The sequence below is a fragment of the Manacus candei genome, unplaced genomic scaffold, assembly GCF_025592945.1.
Source record: "Manacus candei isolate 608988 ecotype Guabito, Panama unplaced genomic scaffold, ASM2559294v1 h1tg000033l, whole genome shotgun sequence".
NCBI lineage: Eukaryota > Metazoa > Chordata > Aves > Passeriformes > Pipridae > Manacus > Manacus candei.
The window spans coordinates 9,383,667-9,396,905 of NW_026138081.1; the positions used below are offsets into that span (position 1 = coordinate 9,383,667).

The window sequence follows — 13,239 nt, forward strand, 5'->3', positions numbered from 1 at the left end:
ACACCCTTGGTAAATGGAGTTTTGAATTTATTATTTGCATTATATATGTTTTGGAAACAGTAAGTTAGAAATTGTGCTTCACTGGTAATTTTCTGGTTTTCAATCTACTAAGACCCTTGTAACATTGCTTGCTATCTTAAAGGGTCCTTTCCCCCCCCCTTTTTTTTTTAACTTTCTGCTTTCTGTAAGTACTTTGACTGCAAACAAATCTCCCAGCAGCTTTTTTTCTCATCAACTAAAGTGAGCTCCTTGTGTCTTTACTGTCTGGTAGTCCTGTATTTGTTTTTGTGGTCCCTTTCTGAACTTTCTCCAATTCACCTCCTCTTGCTCTTTTGTTCTGCAGGGCCCTAGCTTAGAAACACAGATGGTGGATGATGAAACTGAGACTACAAGTGAAGAATTGCCTCCTCATCTGCAGGAAGAGCCTCCTGAAGGTACAGTGCTGGCAGTCAATATAAACTCTTTGCAATAAATTGCAGAAAATGTTCTGACAGAGAAGTCTTATTTCTCTGTCTGACTTGAGAGCTTATACCTGCCTATTTTCTGAGAGGGCTAAAGCTTTGTCAGTGCTGACAGTTGAGGCAACCTCCCAGCAAGAGGTCTAGCCAGCCTGTAAGCCCACTTTTTGCATTCAAAAGAAGGCTTCACCCACTGAGGTGCAGACATTGTTCTGCATTCTCTTTAACAATATGGTTTCTGATTAAAATTGTCGTGCTCAATCATCCTGCCTGTAGGCTTAGGAATAAAATGCCTCCTCTGCTGTCTTGTTCGTGATGTTTTGAGCCTTCATTAGGGAAGACTTTGTAAGTAGTCATTTTTTCTCTTGTTACCTCTCTCTGCAGCATCCTGCTCTTGAAATTGTCCCCAGCAGAGATTTGCAAAGTTAGATATTCTAGTGATTTTGTTTCTTTCTGCTGTCTCTCTTGGAAGCCAGTTTAGCTGTCTGAGGAGGAGGTAGTGATACGCTATAAGTCAGCAGGAGGCTCAAAAATACCACTTCTAATTAAAAACCTTGTTTGCAATGAGATGCCCTGGATTTATACATGGAACAGATTTTTCCCACTGTGTAAAAGTTGTAGACTTTGTATATATGCAACAAAATAGGTGTTGGTACCTTTTGACTAGAAGCTGCTAATGTTGCCACAAGTGATGATACACACATTCTGAGCTTTGTCTCCAGTTCAGTGACTTTTAAAACACAATCACTCATAGTTGTTGTGAATGGCTTAAACAACCCAGAGAGCGATGATATTCTCATTAGCAACTTTCTGTTAAAATACCATGACATGTCTCTGGGAAACGTAAAGTGTGTTTTATATTTTTCCTTTAAGAGAATAAGATGCTGATACAGCATTTATATTGACAGCCATTCTTAAAGGGAATACGAACCAAGTAGATGGTTTTAGGAATTTGCTGCTCCCATCCCTTCTTGTTGAGCATTCTGTTTTAGTTTTCTTATTAAGTTGTAATTTTTTGATCTGCCATTTCATATACCATGGGCTGGCAGTTAGATATAGAGGTAAGTGAAAGGCAGATTTCTTTTTGCAACTCCTGTAAAACCAGAAGGAAATAAACGTGGAAAATGTTGTGATTACTATATATATACATGGAGGATATAATATTGCTATTCCCTCCCCTTCCTGTCTTTGTAAGTAATGCCAAGTCAGCATGTAATGACAGTGTATTGTTGAAGTAAGAATTCTGGTCACTAACCTGAGCTGATGATTAGATGAGCCTAGAGGCTATATCCTGGAATGTAAAGCACATCTTGTCTCATCAGTTTATCAGGAATAGTACTAGATTTTGGACTATGGCTTTGAATTGAGTAATCAGAAGGGGTTTTTTAAAATTTATTTTAAATTTTTTTTTAATTTGTTTTTGCAAACCAACTTTGTTAAGTTGAAAGTAAGTGCTTCTGCCTGCAACCCTGCTGGTTTGAATGACAATGAAATGTGTCAGTGCTGATATTCCACTTCTGTGACTTGTTGGGTGGTCTGGAAGAAGTATGTACTCTGGACCCACTTTCCTGGTGTGAAGAAAAAGAACTATAACAGTTGAGCTGATTTAGTTAAGCAGTGATACAATAGATGAAGTCTGAGCTCAGTATGTGCTTTTTAAATTTACAATGATATGAAGAGTAGCAAATAGGAGGGATGCTGAGAGCACAACTGAAACTAGAGTCTCCTTGGGAGAAGAGGTGGAAAAATTGGTTCTGAAGGAGGACCATCAGGATTATGCTGAACTTAGAGCTGGCTTTGCGTGGAGCTCAGTAAGTGTACCTTAGAAGCTGCTGTCTACCAAGCAGAATTACTACAAAGACCATGTAGTTGCAGGAGTGATTGCAAATGCCTCATGAAATAAATAGATATCTGAAGTTCTTTTACTATTAAATGCCATTCAGAGTAGTATCTTCTTATCTTTGCTTTTCTACAGATTTCTGGTTTCTTCTGATAGCACTTTCCTAGATATATCAAATGCTTTGCAATAAATAAAACCATGTTGTTGTGACTACCGTGTTCTTGTTTCCTGGGATCTGTGAATTAAACGCTGTGTCTGCTTGCCTTCTGGTAATGAGTGCATAAGGGATGGAAAGCTCTCCAAAGTACGTGTCTTTCTAACACAGTCCATTATTTCATCAGATTGCATCATAATGACTTCATTTCCTAGCTTGCACTGTGTATCTACTGCTCTCCTGAAAGGAGAATTGGAGGTCTGTGCTGTAAAAATACTGCAGAAAAATAAAAGTTTAAACTTCAGGGATTGTCATATTTCTAAACAGTGCTGCAGCATGGTCTTCTACAAATAATAGGACAATTTTTCATGTCCATCGTGTACTAACTAAATGGAGTAGATGCACATGTGGGTAACAACTGGCACAGAATAGCAAACGTGAGTTCCAGGTGTAGTGTGGCAGCCTGGCAGTGTTTGAGGCAAGAGAAGGTTTTGTGGTTTAAAACGGGGACTAACCAGGAAATCAAGATGTAACCAAGATGTACAAATGAGATGTAACCAAGGCACAGACTGGTATCTGTGTGTAACCTGAATCTGCTTATTTTATCTGCTGTTAAAGTTAGCTTTTTTTCTATTTAACTAAGTCAACAGAGTAAATGAGTTAAAGGTACAGCGGATGCCGGATCCTGTACGAGGTATTAGATATCAGAAGGGGCTTTTTGCTCCACAATGACGATGTCCTTCCCAGTGGCCCTGCTGGCTGCGGAGCCCCGCGCTGTGGGGCGGCGGCCGCGCGGGGGCGCTGCAGGCCCGGCCATGCCGCATTCCAGACAGCGCTCGTGCACATCCCGGCGAACCGGAGAAAGCGTTTAAACCTATTAACTCCTCTCCCTTAAGCTACTTTGTGATATTACAAGGGAAACTTTACACACTCTGCCTCAGGAAGGGTGTTTATCCCCTAATGATACTTTACCTCTTGACATCGTGATCCATCTGCCAAATTCACTTTTTTTTATTCCCCCTTCTGCTTTCGTTTCTCTTCGATCCCGTTAGCATACTTTTTTTTTCTCCCCTCATTTAAAAGGCAGGCATAGGGGAGCAGTAGCAATTAGCATTTGGAGTGCTGCTCCAGCTAGTGTGCTTACCATTTCACAAAGCAGGCTGTGTAGGGCAGGCTTAACATCACCTAACAGTGAAGCTCTGCAGAGGAGAAAAACTGCTCTAAATGGTATGAAATGCTTCCCTCTTTGCAAGAGGTTCAGTATGGCTCATCTGTGTTGCCACATGTTTGAGCACTCAGCTACCTTCAAGTAGATTCTGTTGGATCTTGAATGTTAAATGGAAGTCCGATCACAGAGAGAGAACTAGATTTAGTTACCCAAGTGCAGCCACACATTGCTGTGTCTGTTGCTTCTTTATCCTCCACTTCAGAGTTCTGTTGCTGATCACGTAATACAGTGCAATGCTAATTGATATAATCACCTTCCTTTTCTATCCTTTTCCATAAAATTACTCAAGGAAAGTGACAGCAATGAAATCCTGTGGTGATTAAATCTTCTGTGACGTTCTCCGTTATGAAATGTCAGCACCTCCTTGGTTGGATGACTCGGATCCTGATCTCTTCTATTTGGTGAATCGGTAACCCTGATCTTGCTTTACAATTAAAGGATTGGTACATTTCTCCTATGAGGAAAGGCTGAGAGAACTAGGACTGTCCAGCCTGGGGAAGAGAAGGATTGGGGGATGTTAAGGTGTACAAATATCAAAGAGGAGGGTATAAAGAAGATGGTCCCAGACTCTTTTCAGTGGTGCTCTGTGACAGGACAGGAGGGAATGACACAAATAGAAACACATAAGGGAACATTTTTGCACTGTGAGGGTGACCAGGCACTTGAATCGATTGCTCAGAGAGTTGTGGAGTCTCCTACCTTGGAGATATTCAGAAGTCATCTGAACATAGAATCATACAGTAGTTTGGGTTGGAAGGGACCTTCAAAGGCCATCTAATCCAACCCCCTGCAATAAGCAGGGACATTTTTAACTAGACCAGTTTACTGAGAGTCCTGTCTAACCTGACTTGAATTTTTCCAGGGATGAGGCATCCACCTGTTCTCTGGGCAACCTGTTACAGTATCTCACCACCCACATTGTAAAAAAATTCTTCCTTATAAGTAGTCTGTACATGGCCCTCAGTAACCTGTTCTAAGTGACCCTGCTTGAGTAAGAAGGTTGGACCCTATGATCTCCAGAGGTCCCTCATGTGATTCTCTTATGTACTCATACCATCATATGATAGTATATATATAATATATATGATATGTATATCTCATATATTCTTGTACTATCTCTGTGTATTTAAAGTCTCTTTCTGACGTTCCTGCACATATCCCCCATTTATTACACTAATTTTTGTGGGAAAAGTAGCTTTCCTATGTCAAACTGCTAGAAGTTATGCTAGTTAAGTTTCAGGAGTGCATACTTGGTTGATATGAGGTATGACTGTAGTTTGTTTTGGCCCTGCATTGCTAAGGAGTACTGAGCTCAGTGCAAAACTGTGTCATTGGTTAACAACAGTACTCCCTCTTGAGAGTTTACAGACCAGTGCTTTCTTCCAGTGCTGGTCTTTTAAGTATTAAGATTTTATCATCCAACCTACTATGATCAATTTGGCAATAAGCCTGAGTCTCGTGTCTGAACTGTCTGCTACCTCTTCTGCAGTTTTCAGACTTAGCAGAGATGGTCCTTCTTGGTTGCAGACAGATTGGGCCTTGTGGAGTAAAGCTTTATTAAAAGCAATGGGTCTTAGCAGCTCTGCAGTATATAACAAATCTTGGGAAATTTACTTTCCAAATAACTGTGGTGTTCTTAATTCAAATTGTTTTACACTTGCTGTGGGTAAAGAGTACACAGAGATAGTTACTGTAAATCTGATGATTTGCACCACTTTAGAACATAGTACCTTGTGTGAGCCTAATAATCTGCCTCCATGGAGGCATACAGCCCATTCTGCTGTTTTATATCTTCTGCAGGATAAAAGTATATTGCATGCTTCTGTAGGAAGCTTTAGGATTCCTTATCTGCAGTTTGAGAATCTCCAATCCAAAGAGTCTGGGAGTTTTGTGGATTGCTCATTCAGGATTGACTTTTTATACCACTATTTTTCCTAGATATATTATCTGTACAGATCTAACTAAATAAAAAAAGTTTAGTTATGTTTCAGTTGAGGTAGAACCATGCATCTGAAACTTCTGAAATTATTAGACTGTTAACTTCATGTTGGTGTATTCTCTTTCAAGAACCTGAGAATTTATTGAAACCAGCAGATGACAGAAGAACGTGCCTTTTCAGGCATGTTATCTGTGATGAGACCTTCAGCTCAAGTCTGATACAGGTGTTTAATGTTGAGAAGGCATATTCCTACAAACAGATCCAGTTCTGATGAGTGGGCGGCACTTTTCCAATTAGTTTGGTTGAAGTATTCTTTGCAGAGAACAGTTTGGGCCAAATATCTGCTGTAGAAATTGCCACACCAAGTTTAAATCCTGCAAACTTGATCTGCACTTTTTTGCATCTTCTTGTTGCAAGTAATGTCTAGTATATCTGTTTCCAAACTGCCTTTATCCAAATAACCACAAAGAAATGACCCTGGAAAATGATGCCGTTAATTGCAATTCCATTTCCTTTCAGTATCAAGCTCTGTACTAAATACTGTTGCCTTTTCTGGTATAAAGTAACTTTAACAAAGTTGCCCGTTGCACTTAATGTCATCTACTACATACTAAGTATGTGTTTATGTAGTCTACCAGATTACTATCTTGAAGTTCTGTGAAGCTGGTGGTGCAAAACTATGGTATCTGCTAAGCCCTCCTCTACTTTCCTGAGTCAAATTGCTCTCTTCATTGTGCTACCTCGTGAGGTCCACCAGTGAAATCCTTCTATAGGGCATCTCTTTAAATGATCTGCTTTTTTTGTCTAGTGGCTAGTTGGCAACATTCTCAGCCTGAATTTGCTTCTGCAGTTCTGTGGTTGTGTAACTGAAGCAAAAGACTGGAAACCGGGATGGCTACAATCTCTCCAAGCAATGTGCCCTGGCAACCAGGAGAGCCAGGAACCATGTCCTGGGGGGGCATCAGGCGCAGCATCATCAGCTGGTCGAGGGAGGGGATTGTCCCACTCTGATCTGCACTGGGGTGGCATCACCTGAAATACTGTGTGCAGTTTGGGCACCACAATATAAGAAAGATATTAAGCTCTTAGAGAGTGTCCAAAGGAGGGCAATGAAGATGGTGAAGGGGCTTGAGGGGAAGCCGTATGAGGAGTGGCTGAGGTCACTGGAGGAAACTGAAGGGAGACCTCATTGCAGTCTACAACTTCCTCGTGAGAGGAAGTGAAGGGGCAGGCACTGATCTCTTCTCAGTGGTGACTAGTGACAGGACCTGAGGGAATGACCTGATATTGTGTCAGGGGAGATTTAAGTTGGATATTAGGAAAAGGTTCTTCACCCAGAGGGTGGTTGGGCACTGGAACTCCCCAGGGAAGTGGTCACAGCACCAAGCCCGACAGAGTTCAAGATGTGTTTGGACAATGCCCTCAGGCACATGGTGTGACTCTTGGGGTTGTCCTGTGCAGGACCAGGAGTTAGAGTGATGATCCTTGTGGGTCCCCTCCAACTCAAGACATTCTAGGATTCTTAGCTCTAGTGTTGAGTTATTCTCTAGCTGTAGAAAAGTAATTTGGCCTTCCTTGAACCACAGTATTCTTTGTGTATGAAACTGAAATTGCTGCTCTTATTTATAAATGAGGATGATGAAAAAGCAAACTGTAAGTTTTTAGACTTTTGGAGAGGAAAGATACTTGGAAATTGAAGCAAAAATTGTGATTGTAATATATAAATAATACAAAACTTTACTGATATATAACTTGTCAGGCCTTTTCTTTTTTTTTTGAGTCCTCAAAAAGGTGATTGGACTTGTCAGATAACTCTAAATAGAAAGGCAGGTTTCTTAAAAAGCAGAAAAAGAAATTAGTAGTGAGGCTTTCTGTTCTTTGGAACTGGGACTTTATGTACTGGTGTGTCCTCTCATCTGTAAAAACATTTCCTGAGCTACTTCTGTAAATGGCCTGAGGCCAAAGAGCAACATTTCAGTATCATCTGTCTCTAAGGCACAGATTCCTTGCAGCCGTACTCTTTTGTTGGCCAGACTGTTCTTGTTTCTGCAAAAGAAATGACCTATGCTGTCAGCTCAGTCTTGTGCACAAAGTCTACCTTAGTATTTCTGGTAGAGATATAAAACACTTCCACATCTATCAAAGTGCTAATGTGTTTCTATTAAATTTATCATCATTGTTTTAGTAAAGCTGAGGCTCTTCTGTGTTTAAATTCTCCATTGGTTATATTGGCTTCCTCATGCTTTATTTAATTTAGTTCTCTAGGGGAAATCGACAATCTGAAATGTGATTAATAACCAGTGTCTGTGTGTACCCCTTTTTTCCCCTCTTTGAGCCCCCTGCCCTTCTGTTTTACTGTTGCTTGTTGCTGACAGCAGGCATCTTCCATTCAGCAGCTATGTTACATAGTCTCCTAGAAACAGCATGAAAGCTATTTAAATTGTTTTTATTCCACTTCTCCCTATGTCCTATTCTTTCCTCTTCACTATTTTCATATGATTTAATGAGACGTTACTTTGACAGCTCAGCATCCCTTTTCTCTAGCCTACTCCATGCCCTGCAAATCATTCTGTCACCAAGCATTGTATGTGTGCACAGCATATGCTCTTAATGGCAGCATAAATAGCCTCCAAGTGCCTGGTGAATTCCAGAAAAAAGGTTCTCATAACTTAAGTGTGGGAAGCCACTTATCAGTGGATCTTGTTAATACAATAACGTTGTGAAGTGAGTCAGTAACCATCTGGTTTTCCCTGAGGGTCTTTGCACATAGGATGGGGCAACAATATTTTTACCATTTGCCTGGGTATAGTAACTGTAAGTAAAGTCTATCATCCAAATGTAAAGATATTTCAGTGTGAAAGGCCAGTGGGAAACCTCCATCAGAAGATACATCTTGATCAATTGCTAGTGAATGTGTTTTATTCAGCAATAGGGGTTAGCACTGTGTATCTTATTACCTGACAGATGTTTGTCACTGTTTTTATACTAATTAGAGATGTATGAAATAACGAGTGTAAAAGAATGTATGTTCTTTTATAATGTATTTTTCATTTTGAGGGGCAAATACATTAACATAAAGATGCAGACAATTGTTTTTAAATAAATGTCATGGTTTAACCCCAACCAGCTATCAAGTAACATGCAACTGCTCACTCACTCGCCCACCAGTGAGCTCATGGACAGAATTGGAAGGATAAAAGCTAAAAACTCCTGGGTTAAGATAAAGACAGTTTAATAGGAAAAGCAAAAGCCATGCACGCAAGGAAAGCAAAGCAAGGAAGTAATTCACCGCTTCCCGTGGGCAGACAGATTTTCAGCCATCTCCAGGAGAGCAGGGCTCCATCATGCACTATGGTTACTTCAGAAGACAAATGCCATCAACTCCAAACATTCCCCCCTTCCTCCTTCTTTCCCCCACTTTATATACTGAGCGTGATGTCATATGGTATGGAATATCCCTTTGGTCAGTTTGGGTCACCTGTCCCAGCCGTGTCTCCTCTCAGCTTCCCATGCAGCCCCCAGTCTCCTCCCCAGCATAGCAGTACAAAAAGCAGAAAAGGCCTTGTCCCTGTGTGGAAGGCCTTGACCTGCTGCTTAGCAATAACAAAAATACCTCTGTATTATCAACCCTGTGTTCAGCACAAATCCAAAACAATAGCCACATACTGTGAAGAAGGTTAACTCTACCCTGGCCAAAAGCAGCACGATAAATCTTTTGGACTTGTAGTTATCAATCCTGTTTGAAAGCTGAATAAGGAAGCAGTTCTTACCTGTTCCTAATGGACTAAAAAAAGAGTCAAGCAAGTCTCACTTATAACTACAGTCTGAAGTGCTAAGTAAGAATGAGCAATGCAGTAAATCCAGGTCAGGAGTGAAATTGAATCCATATATCAGTGAGTTAACAATGATGGTATCTTGAACTGCTAAACTATCAGAGTATTATAGCAGGCAATTAAATCATAGGGTCGGTACATGAGGCTGTTAATTCTGCCTCAGAACTGAGTGAAATGCCCAGTTAACATTTCATAAACATCTGTAGTCTCATCCTGACTACCTGTCTTGATTTCAGCTGTTGGTGAACAAGTTGAGCCACTACCTTGATTACCACTATGATTGCATCAATCTGGCCTCTCCTGGACTGATCAGTTTGGATCACAAAACCAATCTTATTATGAAGAATAGGTTTTTTTCAAAGCTGTTTATGAACTTAAGGATGAACCGTAAAGTGAGGGGTTTAATGTCAGTTTCTTGCCCTCTGGGATAGTATTCTAGAAAATCTTCATCTACTTTGAAACTGGGTAGAATTCTAGAACAATTTTTACAGAGAATGGTCTTGTACTAGTATGTGCATGTGTAATTCTATCTCTTTTTTTATTTTCATAATACAGTGAAGACCAATGCCTATTCTTTTTTAATATATAGGATTATTAAGCTATTGTAGTACATTTCTTTGGCATATTGTGGGGAATCTGTCCTCTTTCTATCCGGCACTTGCATGGTCAGAAAGAATTTAGTGAAGGCTGTTGTTTTCTTTGTTATGCCCTCTCTGTACCACTGGTTTCAGTTTTTGCCCAAAGTATGTAATATTCAGTAGGATATACCTGCTGCCAAAGATTTAGGTGGCTTTATATTTTTGGGTCTTGTATTATGAAAAATTCATGTATCTTTCTAGATAGTATCCAAAAGGAAATAAGTATTCTTCGTATAAAACATTACATCTGTTTTGCAAATAATGCTAAAAATGTAGCCATGACATTTATGTAAATTGTGGGAGGGTCTTAGCGTATGGGATTAAAAGAATGTATTGGAATGTTGTTACAGTAGAAAGAACAGATTTATAGTCTTGAACTATAACTAATTCTATTTTCTGGGAACTGAGACCTCGTCTTTGGAATAAGTGACCCATTCACCAAAATACCTGTTCATCCATTTAAGATTCTAAGATGATAATGTTGTTGACATCTACTGTTTTTGCCTTTCTGGAAATGAAATTTTACTGTAAAGGTATAACAAAAATAATAAAGGTCTGTCCTATGCAGACATTCAAAGCCAAGACTGTTGTTTCCTTCCACTTCCTCCCACCCACTCCCAGCTTCTCTGGAGATTTGTGTGTGGTGGTGATGTGTTCTGGATTTTATTTTTTACTAGTTTGTTTTCCCCTAGAAAGTTCCTATATATATTGAGTAGAAAATTGGAATAATTCTTGTTAGTTATGTGAAGTCATCCTCTTTGATTAAGCCAGACATTTGTATGTATTCGGTACTGGAAAGTGTGATTGTATAAATTGCCCGGTACTTCTGGGCATCCCACCAAAAGCCAAAGAACAAACCCCCAAGATTTAATACAACATTATTACAATATGTTAAAGTTAGGGCTCACTTTGGGAAATGCAAATTGAGACTGCAAGTTTGGTTTAGTGTTTTTATAGCTTGAGAACATTATTGTTACTGTTACTGCGGTATTTTATTCCTAGCATCTTGGGGCTTGTTTTTTGCACAAAATATTAGACTTAATTGATCAGGGAAGTGTGTAAATTCTTCCAGTCTATGGATCTTTACCTTTACGTTGAAAAAGGAAAAAACACATTTACTAAGTTTGACTTATGCTTAAAAATCTCCTTTATATTATGTAAAGAAATCTGTTTCCCGTGAGATCTGCAGGTGTTTAAAAGATTGTGATTAGCTGAACCCAGCTGTAATTGAAAGACAGTTTGGTCACTGGTTTAAGCTTAATATGTGCCCACACACCTGCTGAAAGAAGTGTTCTTGCATTCAGCCCTGGTTGAGCATTACCAGTTCTGTCCCACTGTGCGGCTGTGTGTGTTTGGGTCCCAGCACAAAAGCTACAGAGTACCCACAGAGGGATAATGCCTCTGTCCGGAGACAGTGTGGACATAACTGGAGCTAATGAATCATGTCACGGGAACAATGTTCCTGTGAACCGTAGACTGAAGGATGGGTTGTCAAGCCGAGTAGAGCCTGTACCATGCATGTGAGATTGTATGGAACATAAGGACAGGCTCTGGGTTCCACGTGTGCTGTGGGGCTCTCCTGGCTTCCTTGTTGCTTTACTGAGGAAGAGAGGCGAGGCTGCAGGCATCATAAAAAACCTCTTTTATGATAGTGTATAGGAGGTAATCTCTTGATGTCTGTGTTTCTAGAAATGTCAGTGTATGGCACAATGATTGAGACAAATGCAGAGGGATCTTGGTTTTCAAACTTACTCCACCTGGCTCTGATCCAAGTATCATTAATAAGACATGAGACGTTTTGTTGGTATTTGATTAACTGGGAGGCTTGTTCTTGTTTTGTGTGACACATTGCAAGTTAACCACCCGGCATGCTGACATGTGCGATTAAAAACAAACGCTTAAACTAAATTGAGGAGCCGGCTGCCAAGTGTGCTGCATGGAGGAGCTGGAGCAGCCTGCCCTGTGGGACTCCACTGGGACTGGCCTCACCGACTGCTCTCCTGATCTTCTGTCGGCAAATTCCCAGTTCCGTTCTGTATTGCCGACTGTTAGTTTTTAAACGTTTTCTTCAGCTCTCTTGTGCAGTTAACACACTCCCGACAAAATCTGGGAATGGCAAATGGCAACTCAGAGCCGCATTGTTCAGGCAGATGGTGATGGCCGCTTCAAGATTTTCGGCACCTCTGGGCAGCGCGGTGTTCCTGCCGTCCGGAATGGGAATGCTGTCCAGTCACGGGATTTTCCATTCTCCGCTTCCCGGGAGCTCCTGGCAGCCCAGCAGGGGGCTGCCGAGGGCCGGCCGAGACCTCCGCCCGCCTGCCCGGCTCGGCCTGAGGCGAGTGACGGGACCGCCGCTTTTATCCTGTCACAGGGGTGCTTTTGCGGTTCTCCCGAGTTTAAATTCCAGGACAGCATGAACGTGTCTGCACTTTCTTGTTTTATAATTAACTAATTAATTTCACAAATGAGACGTGGAGATTTAGCAAAGCTGCTTTTCCCTCTAGCACCCTTCTCATTCTCCTCTTTATTTTAAGGTTTTTAACCTCCCCTCTCGTTAGGGTCCTTGCTGTGGAAACAATTCTGCATTGCCGGTCAGCAGCAGGGTGTCTAAAGGAAGCCAGACAGAAAACTGGGTTTATGGGTACTAAGCACCCAAAGGAGCGAAAGCCATGGCATGCACAATATCTCTTGAAGTCTTGGAAACCCTTAGCTTTATTTTCAGACCCAAAATGTGCTTCACTGTGTTAACAAAAACCCTGCTGATTCAGTGGTCACTTTCAGTCCCACTTAAAGCAAAATATGCCCTCTGACCTGTGCACAGATATGCAGTGCTTGTGAAAACTCACAAATCCTCTTGTTTAGAACTGCTGATCTACATCATGTGGTGTAACCTGGTGTTGGGCAGCCTGGGAGGGCCCATGTTAGCTCCTCCTGGAAGAGACAGACAGTGGGAGAGGTGCAGGAACGTGGGCACTCTCACACCTGACAGGTTGCTTCAGCACATGGCTCCTGTGGGAGTGGCAGGGCTGTTCCCATTTTGTCAGCTCTGCAGCTGAATGCTTTACTTCTAGTTTGCGTGCAGATTTGTTACTGAAGCAGAGTAGTTCCTTAATTGATTGTTGACTCTGTTAAAAAGTATTTTTGGGAAG

At 41.1% G+C, this 13,239-nt stretch overlaps 1 protein-coding gene across 4 annotated transcripts in view; it reads left to right on the forward strand.

Annotated features, from left to right (window-relative positions):
- The window catches only part of LOC127472857 (transmembrane protein 263-like), a 208,379-nt gene that overhangs the window by 14,241 nt on the left and 180,899 nt on the right, over window positions 1-13,239 (forward strand). For 3 of the 4 annotated variants that reach the window (XM_051791699.1, XM_051791701.1, XM_051791702.1), the window contains exon 2: window positions 344-434. In XM_051791699.1, the coding sequence (XP_051647659.1) occupies window positions 344-434 (91 nt within the window). Of the gene's footprint in view, window positions 1-343; window positions 435-13,239 lie in introns of those variants that run through there. The other variant, XM_051791703.1, reaches the window with a different exon arrangement.